The sequence below is a fragment of the Eumetopias jubatus genome, unplaced genomic scaffold, assembly GCF_037043125.1.
Source record: "Eumetopias jubatus isolate StellerSeaLion01/CBP00866 unplaced genomic scaffold, mEumJub1_p1.0 scaffold_4, whole genome shotgun sequence".
Classification (NCBI taxonomy): Eukaryota; Metazoa; Chordata; class Mammalia; order Carnivora; family Otariidae; genus Eumetopias; species Eumetopias jubatus.
Genome location: NW_028274810.1, coordinates 56,682,968 through 56,703,733, shown reverse-complemented (window position 1 = coordinate 56,703,733; position 20,766 = coordinate 56,682,968). Strand labels below are relative to the sequence as shown.

The following is a 20,766-nucleotide window of genomic DNA, read 5'->3' as shown; positions in this document are numbered from 1 at the left end:
TCTTTAAATATATGATATTAGGGGAGCACCTGGGTGGCTCAGTTGGTTAAGTGACTGCCTTCGGCTCAGGTCATGATCCTGGAGTCCTGGGATCGAGTCCCATATCGGGCTCCCTGCTCAGCGGGGAGTCTGCTTCTCCCCCTGACCCTCTTCCCTCTTGTGCTCTCTGTCTCTCATTCTCTCTCTCTCAAATAAATAAATAAAATCTTTAATAAATAAATAAATAAATAAATAAATGATATTAGGGGCACCTGGGTGGCTCAGTCAGACAGCTGCCTTCCGCTGGGGTCATGATCCCAGGGTCCTGGGGTCAAGTCCCACGTTGGGTTCCCTGCTGAGCAGGGAGCCTGCTTCTCCTTCTGCCTCTCCCACGCCCCCTGCTTGTGCTGTCTCTCTGTCAAATAAATAAATAAAATCTTTTAAAAAAAATAAACACATGATATTAAAAAGGTACAAGCCTTAACAGAAAAGATGAGTAATTTTGAACATCCCCAAATTAAAAATTCTTTATGTATTAGAATTATTATAAATAAAATTTAAAGGCACTATCATGTAATTCTCACAACAGTTTTATGAAGTAGGTGCCCAGATTCCTTTTCAAGAAGAGAAAACTTAAGGGCGCCTGGGTGGCTCATTCAGTTGAGCACCGACTCTTGGTTTCAGCTCAGGTCATGATCTCCTGGGATGGAGCCCTATATGAGGCTCCGCGCTCAGCATGGAGTCTGTTTGAGGGATTCTCTCCCTTCTTCCTTCTGCCCCTCCCCACCATACTCATGCATGCATGCGCACTTTCTCTCCCTCTCTCAAATAAAGAAATACATCTTAAAGAGAGAGAAAACTGAGGCACAGAGAAATAGTGTGGCGATAGTGGGTTTCTGGGAGGTTGACTATCTTGGTGAATACAAAAGCTGGTAGAATGAGGGGCATAGTGAGGAGGTGGTTCCAGTTTAATCTCTGCAGCAGGCTTTGAGGTGCATACCCGCTTTACCCCGTCAAGATGATGGATGAGCTTCATTTCAGACAACTCCATCCTTTGAAGTATTCATTTCCATACAATTTTCATTATGATGGCTATGACAAAAATCTTTTCCGGGTGTATCTTCAAACACAAAATTTCAGAGACATCAAGGACAGACAAATGCAAAGTACAAAAAGTGGAAATCCCTTTTTACTATTCCTTACATAGTGTACTATACTATTCCTTAAACAGTAGAAAATTTCAAGGCCTCAGTTACATTGGGACAGTATAGATCATTAACTACTTATTAAAGAGACAGGAGGAGAAAAGCCAAAACTGTGTGAGCTATTATCAGTTGGATGAAATAAAAGATTGATTATAGCATAGTTTTTCAGTGGAAAAATCTGAAGTAAAAAAATTTAGAGTGTAAATGTTTTTAGATCATATTTAGGTGAATTCAATCAAGTTAAAAATCCCACCACATCGGGCGCCTGGGTGGCTCAGTTGGTTAAGCAACTGCTTTCGGCTCAGGTCATGATCCTGGAGTCCTGGGATCGAGTCCCACATCGGGCTTCCTGCTCAGCAGGGAGTCTGCTTCTCCCTCTGACCCTCTTCCCTCTCATGCGTGCTCTCTATCTCTCATTCTCTCTCTCTCAAATAAATAAATAAAATCTTTAAAAAAAAAATCCCACCTCATCTTGGATAAGAGCAGATGGCTCATTGATTGTGTATAGTAAAATGTTTCTCTGCAGTTGATCTAAAATTTGATTTAAAATGGGTATATAATATTTACCTCCTCTGGAGTAACAAAATTTATGCTATGTAATAACATTGACACATTTTCAGACTCATGTTTAATGGGCCTTCCAGAACTCGTGAATACCACAGCTTGGTCTGTTTTCTACATCTTTTAGAAATCTGGAAAAGCGGTAGGAAATATATCTGCCATAAAGTTTTTGTACTTACTCAACTATTGCCCTCTTAAAGTTTAGCAGAAGAGTCAAGGATTGTATATTCTTTATTAACTGCATTCAAAACTGAATTTAAGAGATGTTAATAGCTGTTTAGAATTAGTATTTGAATCCATACTACAAAGACTATTAAGATTTTTAGCATTATAGAGTTCTACACGGACCCACTTAAAAATGAATGGACTTCATTGTTTAATTCCAAGTATATACCCATCGATTTGCATGAATGTACAAATAAATACATGTATATTTTTATACAAAGTATACACATTGCATTTTTACAAGTGCATTTTATTTTTTCCCAAATAGATAAACAATCAGATCCTCTATGGAAGAAGTCACCAAAATGCGTCTGCCATTATTAAGACCGCCCCGTCAAAGGTCAAGCTGGTTTTCATCAGGTAAAGATAGATACATATCTGTTTTTTTAAAATCTAAGATCCCTTCTGAAGATGATATTATTTTGTAAGACTATGTTATCTTTGGTTTGTCTAACAAAATCACTGTATCCTAAAAATACCTTTTCCTTTTTTTAACTGTCACTTTAAGGGAAGTATAGATTGTTTCAATTATGAGGTTTTCTTGTTATTTACATTTCATATGATGGACTTAGGGGTTGAGGCTAGTATTTGTATTCAGTTTTTTAAATTTCTTCCCTTCCTGGACTGATCATCCCCTCAATAGAACCTTCTAGCTTCCCTTCCTCCTGTCACCACCATGTGGTATATTTGCTGACTCATTAATATCTTCATCAAGGAATAAGCAGGAAAACAGAACCCAGGAACATTTTAGGAACTTCATAGTAAGAGTGCTGGTGAGAAATCCAGAGGGGAGCAGATGTGAGCTTTGCTGTCTAGAGTCCTGTGGTATGTTTGGGGTTCCACTTTTTCCCTTACCCTCCCTGCTACCTGACTGTATCCTTTTGGTATAAGTAAGTCAGAACTGGGAATTCCCATTGGTGGTAGCTATTGTTGCCTCATCAGCAATGGGATGTTTGATTCCTTTTGTTGGACTGAAGTGACTGATGAATCTGAATTATCACTAAGTGATATAACTGACCCTGTATATTAATGGTCACTCTGTTTCTTTTCCTTCTAAGTCTCAGGTATCAGCTGTAAAATGAGAATAATAAAGCATCTACCTCATTCATTGTGATAGGTCAAAAATTTGAAATGTTGAACACACTCTCACATAAAGGCTAAAAGAGTATTGGCTGGTATTTTGTGACAGTGATGATCATTCTTCTTCCTACTGTTACTAAGACCTATCCATTCCCAGGGACCCCTGGGATTCAGGGTAGTTTTATTCCCAAATATGGGCACTAATGTAGGTGATTGACATACCTTTTCCCATGCCATCACTTCAGCTACAGGGCGTTGTTGCTGCTTTGCTCCTAAAGAAATCCTACATTAGTAGCCTCTTCTCCCACTCGGTGGCACTTCCTGGATTTCCAGCGTTTTTTTCTTGTTTCCAAAGGGAGAATCCTTTCTCCTTCTTCTGTATCTTTGTGTGTTAAGTCAAGCTCCTCTGGCTCGCTCACCTTGAGGTCCTCTGGCTCACCTACCTTGAAGTCCTCTGTTAGGCACCAATCTCCTTTTCGTGTTTTTCTGCCCTTCCTGTCGCCAGAAGTTACGAAATTAGAGTTAGATGCTGAAAACATGAACAAACTTGAGGAAAGGTCAACCACTCAAAGCGATGAAGGTGTCCATCGACAGAAATGCATGCCGGCTTGAATGCTTTGCAGAGAGTCATGTGAGGGTTCCATGAGCAGGCACCCACAGCACTCAACCAGTATCTGTGCTTCATGCTCAGCATGTGGGGGCAACTGCTGCAGGTGCTGTCCTTGATGTTGCTGTCACCTCTTCACCCATACAGGGTCATCCCAATTTAAAGAGCAAAAAGAAAATTGAATGGGACCCAAAGGAAACCATTAACGCAATTAAGTAATTGGGAAATAGAACCCTCCTCATTCAAGAAGGAAAGGTTACATGATTTGAAATTATTTAGAATAGAGAAGAGAAAGCTGAGGAGAATTTTAATAATAGTAATGAAGCCCCATTAATTTAGTGTCTGATGATTTCAATTTTGATCATTCAGAGGAGATCAGAATCAAGGAAATAATTTGTTCAGTAAATTAATAGTGTAAGTATGATTGAGGATGCCACAGAATATGTATTTACTGGAAGGGATTTTAAGCATAGAAGTATCAATGTACATTCAAACTATGTAATTGAATTATGAACCTTTCTTGCATGGTCATTAAATTGTAGTGCCTAAACACATAGTTGGCATTCAGAAAGCTTTATTGAATAAATTTCCTTTCAACTCCTTCTAAGCAATTCCAGATTATTTATTCTCCAAAGGCAACAATCATAGTAAGTTAGTTTGATTTATTTTGTGTACTTAAAGATACATAGAAAAAAATACATATAGATAAAAAGTAATTCATTATTTTACAAAATTTCTCATACGTAAGTCCCTCTCCTCAGTACTTTCCCAAATCTAAGTTGGGAAAAGTTTCTCTAGCTTCCTTTGTATGGAGAAAAAGAGATGTAGGTGTGATTTTTGAATAGTCTCTTGTCATCCACTTTGAGACTGTGTAAAGGAAAACGAGTTTAAATTGAATCAAGACAGATTTACGCACTGCTAACAACCTTTTGTTTGATTCAGTAGATATGTATCTGGTAATTTGTGTGCCAACATTTTATTAATGCTTCAGTTTCCATAAGGGAAGGAACTACTGATCTGACTGAGAGCCTGAGAGCTCTTACCTAAGTGACACATTCTTTTCTAAGCAAGCCTGAGATCCACCCTATCTCATGAAACCTGGCTCTAGAATACCCCAAGTGTGTGAGCTTGTTCAGTTTCCTGACTGCAGTATGCGGGTAATATAGCTGTCTCAGGGTGCCTGGGTGGCTCAGTCAGTTAAGCGGTCAGCTCTTGATTTCAGCTCAAGTCGAGATCTTAGGGTCCTGGGATCAATCCCCACGTCGGGCTCTGAGCTCAGTGGGGGTCTGCTTGAGGATTCTCTCTCTCCCTCTGCCCCTCCCACTGCTCACGTGCTCACTCGCTCTCAAATGAATAAATCTTTTCTTTTTTAAAAAAGTCAAGTGTTTAAATATATATATATAGCTGTCTCATAGATTGTCTAATGTCTTACTATGTATAAATTGCCTGGTGATGTGGGCTCAGCAATGTTTGCGCTGTGGTGATGAAGATGATGATGATGGTGGCAGGAAAAGGGAGGGAGAGGGAGAAAGGAGGTAAAAGAAGTTAGGGAGAAGGAAAGAGGAGGAAAAAGATGAACCATTCCTTCATATAGATTTTGTCTCATTCCAGAATCTTGAATATTTTTTTTGATGAACCATTCCTTCATATAGATTTTGTCTCATTCCAGAATCTTGAATATTTTTTTTGATGAACCATTCCTTCATATAGATTTTGTCTCATTCCAGAATCTTGAATATTTTTTTTAAGTGAAGCACATTCACAGTTTAAGAATTTTAATTAACATCATAATGATTAAACACTAGAAGAGATAGAACACTGGATATTGTATATAAGTGATAAATCCCTGAATTCTCCTGAAACCAATATTGCACTGTATGTTGACTAACTAGAATTTAAATAAAAATTTTTAAAAATCACTATAAGAGATAGTTACAGATACTGTATAAAACCATTTCCAATAAATGTTAGAATAAGAGACATGGGCATAGCCTGCCTAAAACATGTCTTTTAGTTCTGTGTCCACCACTGCTTCTCCCCCTCCTCCCTTTTTCTTTTAAAGCTCTACACCCCACATGGGGCTTGAGCTCAGGGCCCGGACAGCCCAAGAGCTGCATGCTCCACCAACTGAGCCAGACAGGCACCCCTCCTCCTCCTCCTTTTAAATGATGACCTGATACTTCTTAACGAGAAGCAGAATACCATTTAATGAAAGAATGTATAAAGAGAAATCTAATTAATGTGAATTAATCCCCATGTCAATAAAATATATTATAATTTTACTGGGGTGAGTAACATCAAATAGTGTCCGAATTTAAAATACTTAAGGAAATCAAAAAAAGAAAATATGCTCCTCTGCTTTGTACATCACCAGTGGGTTATAGTGGGAGATTGGTGACCTATTTATGTGTAGTAACCTGTGCATTTTATGTATTTTATTTTATTTTTTAAAGATTCCACTTACTTGACAGAGGGAGAGAGCACAAGCAGGGTGAATGGCAGGCAGAGGGAGAGAGAGAAGCAGGCTTTCCGCTGAGCAGGGAGCCCAAAGCAGGGCTCAATCCCAGGACCCTGAGATCATGACCTGAGCCGAAGGCAGACACTTAACCAACCGAGCCACCCAGGCGCCCGTGACCTGTGCTTTTAGGTGCTGTCCAACATATCATCCTCTCTCCTTCAGGCTGATTATCTAGTTCATCACTCTTTTAGATACACCTCTGCCTATAGGTTACCTCTTTCAGACTATTGGTATGAGAACCCTAGTTGTGCCTATTTTGGATCCAAATCCTAAAGCAGTTAGATATTGGTTTGCTATCAGGTTTCAGGAAGTTAACACTTAAATCATCTCAGCATAGCAGGTGCAATTACACTTTTCTTTTAAGCTGCATAACTTAAGCTGTATAATGTTACTTTAAACAGTGATGTCTAGAAATTGTTTCTTTATAGTTAGTGCTTCTATTTGCTGATACTTCCTTCCTTAGTTGAAATTATTGATTCTCTGTGCATTTCCATCATAGAGATATTGTTGGCTTCTATACCGCAGCAGCTCTTTTCCAGATTTATTGACAATCGAGATAAAAATGGGAACTGGCCACAGATTTGGCAGTATGATTAGCAGTAATCACAGAAAGCTGTTAAAATGTGCTGCAGGCAACATTTTAATTAACGGGGTCCTTTAGTCTATAGTAATGTACATTTGTGTGATCACGTCCTTGTCATATTCTTTTAACACTTGTATTTATTCATATACTAACTGATCTGTAATTCACAGGAGGTATGTGAGTCATCAGTGAAAATTAGCAAGTTGCTGCTATGTATTCATAACTTACATAATCACTTTTTCCTCCCCCTTTGTCCCCACATTAGATTTTGGACAATCCGGTAATCACATACTTGTGTCTATAGCACGTCTGGACTTTGGCATACTAAATTATTCTACAGTGGATAATCCAGGTGTATTTTACAATCTTGAGTTCTTACTACGTAGCACACATTCAATTCTGTGGATTTTCCCATTCGACATTATCCCCGCTACACAAGCACTATAATTTTAGGTACAGGAGGAGAGCTATATTAATACAGGAAAGAACGAATTGCTGTGTTTGGCAGTGCAGGGATCCAAGGAGATTAATGATCTTGCCTGCAGCTCTTGTCATACCTTCCCCCACTATTGAAAATTAAATGTCATGTAGAACAACTCACTCTCCATTACTTAATTACATGTGGAAAATGTGTACTGTATAAAAACTCCTGGGGTAGAGGAGGCCAAGTGAAACTGAACCCCATGGAAAGATTTAGTGCTGGCTGTCAAGCCCTACTGAGTCAAAGTGGACTCACCATGGGAGGCACCATACAGTATCGATTGAACATATGTCTTGTTTTGTAATTAAAAATATAGCGTGGCCTGTTATCCTCTGGCCATATCCCTAAAAGATGATATTGACTTGAAATTAATGTGAATGTCAGAGTCATCTGTGGGAGAAGTCCATCTGAAGAAGCAAATTGAATGCCTGTTTTAAATTCCTTATTGTGTTCCAATTCTTTCTATCTAAATAAAGAGGGAAAAAAGATTGTGGGAATAAACATGAGTTTTACTTCCATAAAGAACTATTCATGCATTTATTCAACAAGTATTTGCTGAGTGCCTACTTGTGCTGGAGCTGTGGAGTCAGTGATACAAAGAACACAAGCTGTACCTTGAAGGAGGAGGCAGAGAATAAGCAGTCTGGTACCTCATCCAGGGATAAAGGTGCTATAATACTTCAAGAACATATGGGAGACACAATTAACATAATCTTTGGAGCCTTGGGGAAGGTATTACAGAGAAAGATGCTGGATGGAGCTCAGACCTGAAGGCTAATTAAACAAAATTGTAGTATGTACAGAAACCCAGAAGTTTCTGAAATTGGATATTATACCCAGTGTATCTGAACATTTACTTCTAGGAGAAAAGCAGTCCTTCTTTAGGAAAGTGTCATTGTAGGGCGCCTGGGTGGCCCAGTCGTTAAGTGTCTGCCTTCAGCTCAGGTCATGATCTCAGGGTCCTGGGATTGAGCCCCATATTGGGCTCCCTGCTCCGCGGGAAGCCTGCTTCTCCCTTTCCCACTCCCCCTGCTTGTGTCCCTCTCTCACTGTGTCTCTCTCTGTCAAATAAATAAAAATCTTGTTAAAAAAGTTATAAAAATCAAAAAATTTAAAAAAGGAAAATGTCATTGGATGAGTATAGCTGTGTACATTGGCCACTTTGAAATCTGTGAGGAAGCATCCTTCTGACTCTCTTGGGCCATTAAAGAAATTTAAGTGTGCAATACAGTGTCATCCATGGGATATATGACATGTTTTGAGGAAGAGGCCTGTCATTAGCATCGAGTTCTTACTAGGAATTACGGGAGAAAGAAAGTTACGCTTTTCAATCTCAGGGCTCTTCTGTTTCTCCGTTTAGTTGGAGCACTTGGTAGACCCATAGGAGTCTCTCAAGTGCTCTGAAATGCTGACTCTTGCTTAATTTCTTCAGTACTTGTCTCCTGTACTATCCATATTAAAGAGTAATTTTATTAATCTTATGTTTGTTAGTAGAATTTATAAGCCTTTTAGTTCCAGGACAAGGTGGAATTGGAGTGTTTTGATCTTTTGTCAAGACATTGGAATTTATGCATCCAAATAAGAAGCATTGTTCCCTTGGACCTACTGTGGTCACCTGGGGAAGCTGTACATTTAATCTATTATGGTTCCATTGCGTCATACATTTCTGGAATCATCTTGAAAGCCTATGGCATATTCTTTTGAATAGCCACAGGAGCCATAAGTTTTCCCTTTTTTGAGGGTAGTTGTAGCTAGTCAATGTGAAGTGACCCCAAACTTTGCAGGATCATTCATGAATCCAGTGCATTCAGTGTATTAGGTAATGTGTTGCTACCAAACTTTCTTGCATGACCTGTAAAATAGCTTAGAAAATCATTTTTATTTCAGGGACAGAATTGGTAATTTTTTCTTTGCTACCCCCCTTCCTTAACATAGTACTAGCTTGGGGGAATTAAGACTATATTTGTTTGATTTCTTTTAGCACTCAGAAACACCTAATTGTGTCTGGTTAGAGATGAAGTGCGCAGTTTTTTCTTCATTTTTATTTTTTTGTTTTGTTGGCTGATCAGTATTTATACTCCTATCCTCATAGAATGTCTGTTTCCTTTAAGTAGACCTTCTGCACACACACACAGACACACACACACACACACACACAGTGTATGTACTATGGTGGAACAGTAGAAGCAGTACATCTAGATGCCTCTCTCCCTCTGTGGAAGCTGAAGAAGCCATGTATTTCACTGCTGAGATGTGGCCAGGGGTTGGTCATGTGACCTAAGCTTGGGCAATATGATACTTAGCTTAGACTAGGAAGCAAGTAATGTGAGTGATTTTATATGAATGGTGTTTATTCATGAAACCACAGGGCCTTCATCGGAGGTTCCTGCTATGACATCATTCTGTTTTCCTGCTTCCTTGTCCTCTGGAGGTCTCTTAGTTTCTGTATGTTCCAAGTCCAATCATGTTGCCTGCCTGTGTTTTGTGAGATCCCAGTTTACCTTTTGATAAATTCCCATTTGCTTTAGTTGGTCCAAATTCATTTCTCTTGCTTGCTGCCAAAGAATCCTAATGAATGGGAAAGGTGATAAAAGTGAGCTATCTGGGGGCGCCTGGATGGCTCAGACGGTTAAGCGTCTGCCTTTGGCTCAGGTCATGATCCCGGCTTGCTTCTCCCTCTCCCTCTGCCTGCCACTCCCCCTGCTTGTACTCTCTCTCTCTCTCTCCCCCTCTCTGTCAAATAAATAAAATCTTAAAAAAAAAAATGAACCTCTGAACAAATCATGAACAACCAGAGTAAGATATTTGGTTCCTTTTGCACATTTTCTTATCACCTGTAGGCTTTTAGCCTTGATTCTGAGAAGTTTTTATCCTTCAAACTTTTTTAGCAAGCACAAGACCCCTGAACAGGTCTCTATTGAGGATCTCCAGTGTGACACATTTCCATTGCCAGACCATTCACTGGCTCTTGAAATGAAGTTGCCATGATTGTCTCAGAGGAATTAAGCAGGATTTATCCTGGATTTATACCTGGGATGGGGGGAAGTCACCTTTCCCCAGAATATGGCCTTATGGTGAGGGCTGGAAATCTGAACATTAGGCCTTTGCCAGCCAGAATAAGGAGCAGGTGGCTGAGGGCATCTACTACGTTATCTTTCAGTAAGAACCTCTGTGAGAAACTCAGTTGGCTACATCATCCATCCATCTAGTCCTATGCTCCCCACATCAACCCTTCCACCAACCTGCAGTGCCAAGTATTTCATGAGCCACCTTTTCCTCTGCACAACTGGCAATAATTATTTAGAACTTGCCTGGGGCCCCCTCTGTGAAATGTGGGTCTGGATGCTGAGTTACTCCCAACAGCCCTCATTAGTGGTTGGCATTGTTTGGAATGGCAAGTAAATAAAGTTCATAATTCTATCGTTGGTCATTTATTTCAGATTCAGCATATTGCTATTTTGGTGGTTTCATCCAGCTGGAAATTGAAAACTATTCAGTCTGTTCATAGAGTTAGAAATATCTCCTGGAATCTTTTCAGAAAGGAGTTTTGCTCCCACTGAAATATAATGACGTCCTTTGTTTTATATGTGACTTCTGGTTCATTTATATCGAACTTTCCTAGCCAAATGTTAATTCAGTGTCGTGTCCCAATTAATGTAACAAATGTAGAGTTTATTTTTCCTATCCTCAAGTGTCTTACATCACTATATTTAGTACAATCAGAAAATAATATCTAGGCCTGTTTAGCTGTGTTCATGTGTTCCTCATTTATTCATCGCGCTGTGTGTGTGTGTGTGTGTGTGTGTGTGTGTGTGTTTAAACAATGTGCTAGGCACTAGATTGTAGTTGTAATCATTTTAGAACAGGTTTCAAAACAAAATGAAATCTACCTACTCAGCTATCCAGGCTGAATTCAGGCACATAACTTCTGTTTTGGATATAGTGCTGTTTTGTTGGCATAAAATAAGATCCTGTGGGTTTAATGAAAGTGAATTTCCAAGTGTCAGTATCCTCAGCAGTCCAGAAGACAGTAATGATATTTAAGTGATAGTCTAAGTATTTCAAATATATTCTCATCACACTTGCATTTTTTTGTTTTGGTCTTGCATAATTTTTTAAAATTGTGAAATCTGTATAACATGAAATCTACCATCTTAACCATTTTTAAGTGTACACTTCAGTGGCATTGAGTATATTCATGTTGTTGTACAACCACAACCACTCTCCATCTCCAGATGGATAAAAATCTGTACCTGGCAATAAAAAAATAATAACTCCCCATTCTCCCTCCCCCACCCACAGCAACTATCATTTTACTTTTCTGTCCCTGTATTTAACTATACTAGGTATCTTATAAAAGTGGAATTATACTGCATTTGTCCTTCTGTTACTGGCCTATTTCATTCACCGTAATATTTTCAAGGTTCATGCATGCTGTCGCTTGTCAGAACTTCCTTCCTTTTTAATGCTGAATAATATTCCATTGTTTGTATATATACATGTATTTATCCATTCACCTGTCATGGGACACTTGGGTTGCCTCTGCCTTTAGATTATTGTGAATAGCACTACTTTGAGCATGAGAGTACAAATGACTTCAGGACTCTACTCTTGTTTCTTTTGGATATATACCTAGAAGTAGAATTGCTAAATTGTATAATTATTCTATTTTTAATTTTCTGAGGAGCCTTCATACTGTTCTCCATAGCAGCCATGACATATGACATCCTACCAGCAGTGGACAAGGGTTCCAATTTCTTCACAACCTCACCAACACTTGTTATTTTTGGGTTTCTTGATAGTAGCCATCATATTGGGTATGAGGTGGTATCTTACTGTGTTTTTTTTGATTTGCATTTGTCTGCTGATTAGTGCTGTTCAGCGTCTTTTCATGTGTTTATTGGCCATATGTATGTCTTCTTTGGAGAAATTTATTTTCACCTTTTTTGCCTGTTCTTTAATCAGGTTGTTTGTTTTGTTGAGTTGTAGGAATTCTCTATATATTCTGGATATTAAACCCTTATCAGATCTATAATTTGCAAATATTTTCCCTCATTTGATAGGTTGTCTCTTCACTGTGTTGATTGTGTCCTTTGATGCACAGAAGTTTTTCATTTTGATGTAGTCCAGTTTATCTGTTTGTTTTTGTTACTTGTGCTTTTGGTCTCATATGCAGGATATCATTGCCAAATTCAATGACACAAAGCTTTTCTTCTATATTTTCTTCTAAAAGTATTATAGTTTTAGCTCTTATGTTTAGGGCTTTGATCCATTTTGAGTTAATTTTGAATGTGGTATAAGGGAAAGATCCAACTTTATTTTTTGCACATGAATATCTAGTTTTCCCAGCACCATTTGTTGAAAAGATGAGCTTTCCTGTCACCTTCCCCCCGCCCCCCAGTTGAATGGTTCTGGCATCCTTGTTGAAAATCATTTGAGCAAACATGTGGGAGTTTATTTCAGGGCTCTCTGTTCTATTTCATTGGTCTCTAAGTCTCTCATTATGCCAGTACCACACTGTTTTCATTACTCTAGCTTTGTAGTAAGTTTTGCAGTCAGGAAGGGTGAGACCTCCAACTTTGTTTTTCTTTTTCAAGATTGTTTTGGCTGTTCGGGGTCCTTTAAGACTCCATACGGATTTTGGATGGAACACACTAACTTTTTGAAAAGATACAGAAATGCTTCTTGGAGAGACCTCTGACTATGATAAATGAAAAGTTAAGGCATTCTGCATACACATGCATATACCACCCATTACATCAGATTTTCTTTTCCTCATTCGTAAATTGTTGTCATGAGCTCCTTGTGCTTTCCTGAAGGATAAGTGTGTTCTTATCGTAGCTTTCTAATCTTTCTTTTACCGTAATTTGTCATGTTCTTTTAGAGGTTGTATTGGAGAGACTATCTCATATTTATCCTAAGAAGGTAGTCAATAGTTGTTGGATAAATGCTTCAAGTAACATGTTAATGAAATCCGTAGAGATTTACAATTTGAATTATGGTTACAACTTTGATGGATGAGCAATAAGCATATAGGGTTTTATCAACAAATTCCTGTATATGACATGTATGTGCTTCCAAGATTGCAGTAAAGTATTCTTGGAAGAACAGAATGAAGTTACTGAGAAAATCTATGTAAATAGTTTAGAAATGCAGAGGAGGGAGAGAGACTGTTGAAGTGAGAACAGCGAAAGCTAGTTCATGATACCTGGGTAGATTTCCATGGGAAAGAATTGAGTCCAAACTGCATGAACAAATTTAATTTAAGCATTTGTGAAGTACCTTCTGTATGTCAGATGCTAATAGGACCATAGAGTTAAGGAAGAAGTTCTTAATCTTTAAGAACTTCTAAGGCATACAAATAAATACTTATATAACAGGCAAAACAGGCACCTATAGGGGGAACTCTGTGATGTTGAGTTATTCAGATTGCATTTTCAAGCTTGTTGAAAAGGGGTTGTTTTTCATAATTGAGAAGGGAGTGATTTGGATTGACTGAGACATAGAGAAAGCAGAACAAGGAAACCAGTAAGGTTACTCTTGCTATAGTACAGACAATGTGAAAAGCCCATTAATTAGGATGGGGGCTATGGGACTAAAGAAAAAGAGAAGAAAGAATGAAGTCCAGAATGAAACCATCAGACTTAGTGATTTCTTTGAATATAAGGGTTAATGTCTGAATGAATTGATAGTAACGGAGCACTCTTAGCCCCTGGAAATTTAAGTATCTGAGACTGAATCATGTATCATGAAACCATAAAACAGTAAATGTTAACAATTGTTATTGTGCTTTGGTGCTTTGACATTGACCTTATCTTACAACAGTTCTGTTAGAAGATACTATCCCAATTTTAAAGATTTTATTTTTTATTTGTCAAAGAGACAGAGAGAGAGCACAAGCAGCGGGGGAGTGGCAGGCAGAGGGAAAAGCAGGCTCCCCACTGAGCAGAGAGCCCAACACGGGTTAGGACCTTGGGATCATGACCTGAGCCGAAGGCAGACGCTTAACAGACTGAGCCACCCAGGCATCCCACTATCTCAGGTTTATAGATTAAGAAACCAATATTTTAAGAAGTTGTTTAGGGGCACCTGGGTGGCTCAGTCATTAAGCATCTGCCTTTGGCTCAGGTCATGATCCCAGGGTCCTGGGATCGAGCCCCGCATTGGGCTCTGTGCTCCGCGGGAAGCCTGCTTCTCCCTCTCCCACTCCCCCTGCTTGTGTTCCCTCTCTCACTGTGTCTCTGTTAAATAAATAAAATCTTAAAAAATAATAATAAAAATAAAGAGTTGTTTAGTATCTTGCTTATATCTTAGTGATAGAATCTGTTCCCTTACCTAGGTCTGCCTAACTCTAGGTTTCTTCCCAGAATAGCATGGTTGTCTTACATTGATATAACAAAGAATTAATTTTTTAACTGGGGTGTTATTTACACTCAGTGCAATAGACTTGAAGTGTTCAGTTTGTTGTTTTGAGAATACAAAACATATACCTGTGCAACCATCACCCAAAACAAATTGTTCACTCACTGTGAATTAAAGTAAATCCTGGCCAGCTTAAAGTAAAAGGAGAATGCATTGTAAGAATACAGGGATGTCTCAGGGACTCTTAAGGAGGAGGCATTCAGCTAAGAGTGAAGAAAAGGAGCCAGGATGACTCCAGAGATATCAGCAGAAGGGACGTCTGAACCCCTTCTTTAGCCTTGAGCATTTCCATTGATATTATCCAGCCGTTACACTCCAGATCTTTGTGTCTGTTCTAAATTTTTGAGTCCCTGGGAAAGAATCTGATTGGCCCAAACTAAGAGAGGTGTTTGCCCCCTACATCCACCACTGAGGTTGAGGCAGACTGTCATTACACAATATAGACATTACTATTCTGGTCCATTCGGGGAATCACTGTGAGCTGGGCAGACACCCCAAGAAATGTCTCTTAAGGTGGCAAATACTCATAGCTGGCTGGCTAGAGGCAGTATACCATCATTAATTCATTGAAGCAACTTGAAAAACTCAGGGCATAGTTTTGATAGTTCTGCCTCCATATCTTTTTCTTACCCTGTTAAGATCACTTTTATTCAACAAACATATATTACACCTACTCTCTGTCAGGTACTCTGTTGCAAGCAAGGAGGATGCAGAGATAAGATCCCATCCCTGGGCTTGGAGAAGGAGAAAGAACAGCACAGATCATTTTAATAGAGCATGGCAAATGCAATGCTAACAGACATACATACAGGCAGAGTTCTGTACTCCGGAAAACTATTCCCTTACCCATGGTGGCACTCTGTTATCTCTCTCAACAGCTGTTAAAGATAATTATAAAAATACCAACAAGCAGTTACAATTTCTGATTGTGTCCTGTATGGGGCACCTGGGCCTAAGAAACTTACATTAATTATATTATTGGAAAGGAAAAGGAAGTTATAAAGCAAACAGATTTTATTCTTTATGAGAATCATAGGAGAGGAAAGGTCAGAGGGTCCCCAGAAGTCATTCAGGTTAACTGCTTGTTTGAAGTGTAAATGCCTTCTCTCCTATGGCTTCCCTCTTCCTACTCATTTCTCTTTAAAATTGTCAGGTCTTTGCTTGCTTGATGTGGAGGTGCGTGAACACTCCCCAGTAAGTGGATTATAAAGGATTATGAAATGTAACTTCTTAAAGCAGCTTCCTTCTCTCCATTGAGAGTAATTGTAAGTTTTCTATTTTGTGAGGTTTAAAAAAATTAATATGGAATTTAAAGGCCATTAAAGTCATACTAATTTAGAGGAAACCATTAAATTATGAAGGGATAACTTGGCTGATTTGAAGTAACTTGGTCCAGGTAATCATGACTTCTCAATAAGAATTTATGTGCAGCCATATATTTAATGCTAGTAACCTTTGAGAGAGGTATGAGAAGCCATCTGCTTAATTACTGCCAAGTATACTCTGCCCCATGAGCTCTGAATCTGGAGCAGACAGGTCCTGTTGGCTTTTAGCTCTAAGGTAGAGCTGAGTTCTGTTGTGTTACTCAATGAAGGAAAATGAATGCGAAAGGGAATTACCACTTTGAAAATGCAATTACTTATCCAAAGGTAACTGATTACTTCTGTGTATGAGCAAACTGCTGAGGAATGGATTGTACTCCCTGAAAAACAATAGCCACCTCTTAATGTAACAGTGCATGCTCAAGGCATCTGTAATAGTGTCAGAGAAAAACAGAGATATTCTTTTTTTTTTTTTTTAAAGATTTTATTTATTTATTTGAGAGAGAGAATGAGAGATAGAAAGCACGAGAGGGAAGAGGGTCAGAGGGAGAAGCAGACTCCCCGCTGAGCAGGGGGCCCGATGTGGGACTCGATCCCAGGACTCCAGGATCATGACCTGAGCCGAAGGCAGTCGCCCAACCAACTGAGCCACCCAGGCGCCCAAAACAGAGATATTCTTCATGCACTGTCACTTTATGGTTTTAGGTTTTCACCCTTTTGCTTTGGTTTGGCTCATATGCTAGATAATACAAGAATCTCAAAAGGTTAGAATAAGAAATGGTACCTAGACTTCACCTCTTTATTTAGACTCTGCCTCATTCCACGAAGAATTTACATCAGCCTAGAATTTTTGCAGTTCAATTGAATTCTTGCAGTTAGATTCATTTAACAACTATGTTAAGTACAGACTGTTTGTCAGGCACTGATTGCCCCAGATAATGTAAGAGAGTAGGAAGGACATGCTTCCTGTCCTTGGAGTATAACATCCAGGAGAAGGCAGACTGGAAGCACATTGCATACAGATCAGTTATAGGTAAATTACGAAGGATGCAGAACTGCAGTGTACCATCCAGGAGAAGGCAGACTGGAAGCACATTGCATGCAGATCAGTTATAGGTAAATTACGAAAGATGCAGAACTGCAGTGTACCATCCCAGAGAAGGCAGACTGGAAGCACACTGCATACAGATCAGTTATAGGTAAATTACGAAGGACGCAGAACTGCAGTGTACCATCCAGGAGAAGGCAGATTGGAAGCACATTGCATGCAGATCAGTTATAGGTGAATTACGAAGCACGCAGAACTGCAGTCTTTGTATAGAGTGCTATACACATACAGTAGAGCTCCTGGAAGGCTTGTTTCAAGAAATGACATTTGTGGTCAGCTATGAAGAAGAAATAAGAACATAAATCAGACAAAGGATTTGGGCAACAGACATGCAGATGAGAGGAGGATAGGGCTAGATCGTGCCCTGAGGTGGATGGAGCTTAGCTCAGCTGAGAAATGGGAAGAAATTTCATGTAGCTGGATTGGAGCAAAGTGTGAGCCAGGAGAAGAGAAAACAAGAGGAAGCCAGAGATGGGGGCTGGGGAAGATTGTTCAAGGCCTTACAGCCTCCCTAACAATTGTGGACTTGATCCTAAGTGTAATAAGAGGCCATAGGAGGATTTTAAGCAGGGGATAGAAATATAATCAGGTTTATGTATTAGAACTGTAATAACTCTTCTGGGTGAGGAATAGATTGGAAAAAGGATAAAGAATATAAGTAAGGAGACCAAATAGGATGCTCTTATTTTAACTCTGGTGAGGAAATGATAATAACTAGGGGCACCTGGGTGAATGAGTTGGTTGGGTGTCCAACTCTCCGTCTCAGCCCAGGTCTTGATCTCAGGATCCTGAGTTCAAGCCCTACATGGGGCTTCACACAGGGCATGGAGCCTACAGGAAGGAAGGAAGGAAGGAAGGAAGGAAGGAAAGAAAAGAAAAGAAAAGATGACAGCCTGCCCTAGGATAGGATGGAAATAAGTGGAAAGACTCAAGATATGTTTTGAAGGTAGAATCAACAAGACTTCTTGATTGAATATACAGTTGAGGGGTTAGAGGTTTCAAGAGTGCCTCCTCAGTTCTTGGTTGAATAACTGGGTGGACATTGTTGACATTTACTCAAATGAGAAGGATTAATCATGGAACCCTCTGGTGACTGAGTGGGAATAAGAGATCTATTTTATTTGAAATACTTGTAAGACATCCAACGGAGATATAAAGTAGGAGTTAGAGATCAGATATTAAGCTCAGAAAAAGACCTGGGCTAACTATGTGAATTTGGAACACATCAATATATAGATGGTCTTTTGACTTAAGGGAATAATTCATCTAGGTGAGGCTATTGAACTCACACTGGAGGGGAAGGATAGATAGATTATAAATTTAATAAAGAAAGGCCTTTCAGGTAAGGGCAGTGATACGATTAAAGCACCGAAGCAGGAATGACATGGACCAATGGATCTTTTTCCAATTGGTGAGAAGTAAAGGGGTTGGATTTTGAGTGCCCTTCCAAATCCGGTAGTGGCTATCCTGAATATACTGGTCATATGGGGAGAGATCTGTGAGCAGTCTTAGATCTTTGCATACCAGGAAGAAGCATTGTTGTGATCTCCCTTGGTTTGTACTGTTAAACCTAAAGTCAGATGTCACATAAACCCTGAGATAATGATACTGGGTTTGCGTCATGAAGAAATAGTAAAGGTTAGATCTCCCACAGAAGAACCACTGTTTATCATTTGCTGGTAACGTCATGGAAATAGGTCCAAATAATTAGAACTGGTATTGTAGGAGTTGTTCTGTACCTGTGACCCTGGTGATGAAGTTTTAGCTCCCACCATCTCTGCTTCCATTAGGATGAGGAGGAGTAGAATTCACCCACAAAGCATCCTCTGTCTGGATCTGCACTCTCCCCATCCATCACGCCTCCTCACAGTGCCCACCCATGGAGGGCCTGTCATACACATCCCATCATCCTTCATTTGGCAGAACAAAGTTAGAAGCCAAGTGAGGAGGCCGGGAACCTTTCCAGTTCAAAGAACAAAATGCTCTGGACATTAATGGGCCTAGAGGTTAAACACAGCCATTTGAAAAATTTATATTCCACAGTGCTGAAAGAGTTGCTGTCTTTCCAAAATGATCCTCAGCAGCACCTGACTTATTAAGCAAGACCTAGCTAACCCCTAGCATCATCATTCTCTGTCTCTCGTAACCATATCCCAGCGTCCCTGGGGTAATAGATCCCTTTCTGTGCTAAATAGCTTTGCATGCTTAAAACCAGTGTGTATTTGTACATATTTTTATTCTAAGGTGCTTTGTATACATTTTCAACAGAGGAAATGGTTGTAATTTGAGCCAGAAACTTAGCATTTGCTATGTACTGATTCTGCCTATTTTCACATCCACAGAAATGAAGATGCAGTCAATCAGATGGCTGTTACCCCCTTTCCGGTACCGTCAAGCTCCCCGTGTTCTGTTGAGGTAAGACGGCCCCTAATTGGCATGTAGTGACTTAGATGGATTTGTCAGGATTATTTTTTCCAAAATCTAGCATTTTTGATTCTCATTATCTGGTATTCCAGATTCATAGAATTTGTTAAATAGGGAATTTCCCTAATTAGGAAGTATTTGAGGTAAGATTACAAAGTAATACAAAATAGGGGCACGTGGGTGGCTCAGTCAGTTAAGCGTCTGACTTTTTTTTTTTTATGTTCAGTTAGCCAACATAGAGTACATCATTAGTTTTTGACGTAGTGTTCAACAATTCATTAGTTACATATAACACCCAGTGCTCATCACAACACATGCCCTTCTTAATACCCATCACCCGGTTACCCCATCCCCCCACCTCCCTTCCGTAACCCTCAGTTTGGCTCCTGGAGTCCAGAGTCTCTCATGGTTCATCTCCCTCTCTGATTTCTCCCCCTTCAGTTTCCCCTTCCTTCCCCTAATGTCCTCTGTGCTATTCCTTATGTTTCACATATGAGTGAAAAAAATATTATAATTGTCTTTCTCTGCTTGACTACTTCACTTAGCATAATCCCCTCCAGTTCCATCCATGTCGATGCAAATGGTGGGTATTCATCCTTCTGATGGCTGAGGTAATATTCCATTGTATATATGGACCACATCTTTTTTTATCCATTCATCTGTTGAAGGGCATCTCGGCTCCTTCCACATTTTGGCTATTGTGGACATTGCTGCTATGAACATTGGGGTGCAGGTGCCCTTTCTTTTCACTACATCTGTATCTTTGGGATAAATACCTAGTATAATTGCTGGGTTGTAGGGTGGCTCTATTTTTAACTTCTTGAGGAACCTCCATACTGTTTTCCAGAGTGGCTGCACCAGCTTGCATTCCCACCAACAGTGTAGGAGGGATCCCCCTTCTCCACATCCTCGCCAACATTTGTTATTTCCTATCTTGTTAATGTTTGTCATTCTAACTGGTGTAAGGTGTTATCTCTTGATTTCAGCTCAGGTCATGATCTCAGGGTCATGAGATTGAGCCCAGCTTTGAGCTCCGTGCTAAGCGTGGAGACTGCTTTAAGATTGTCTCTCTCTCGCTCTCCCTCTGCACCACCCCCATCCCCCCGCCCCTTCCTTAAAAAGGAAAAAAAGGTAATATCAAATAATGTTAAACACATTAAAACTTAACATATGAATATTACTTTCCTCAAAGTTCCTTAAAGTTTTTTCTGGATCTATAATTTGTCCTAATTGGGCATTTCAGAATTTATT

The 20,766-nt window shown here is 39.5% G+C and overlaps 1 protein-coding gene across 5 annotated transcripts in view; it reads left to right on the top strand.

Annotated features, from left to right (window-relative positions):
• PATJ (PATJ crumbs cell polarity complex component) overlaps nucleotides 1–20,766 on the top strand; it is a 335,447-nt gene that overhangs the window by 207,418 nt on the left and 107,263 nt on the right. For all 5 annotated transcript variants that reach the window (XM_028106828.2, XM_088022976.1, XM_088022975.1 and 2 more), the window contains 2 exons: nucleotides 2,239–2,330; nucleotides 19,434–19,506. In XM_028106828.2, coding sequence (XP_027962629.1) covers nucleotides 2,239–2,330; nucleotides 19,434–19,506 — 165 coding nt within the window. The remainder of the gene's footprint in view (nucleotides 1–2,238; nucleotides 2,331–19,433; nucleotides 19,507–20,766) is intronic.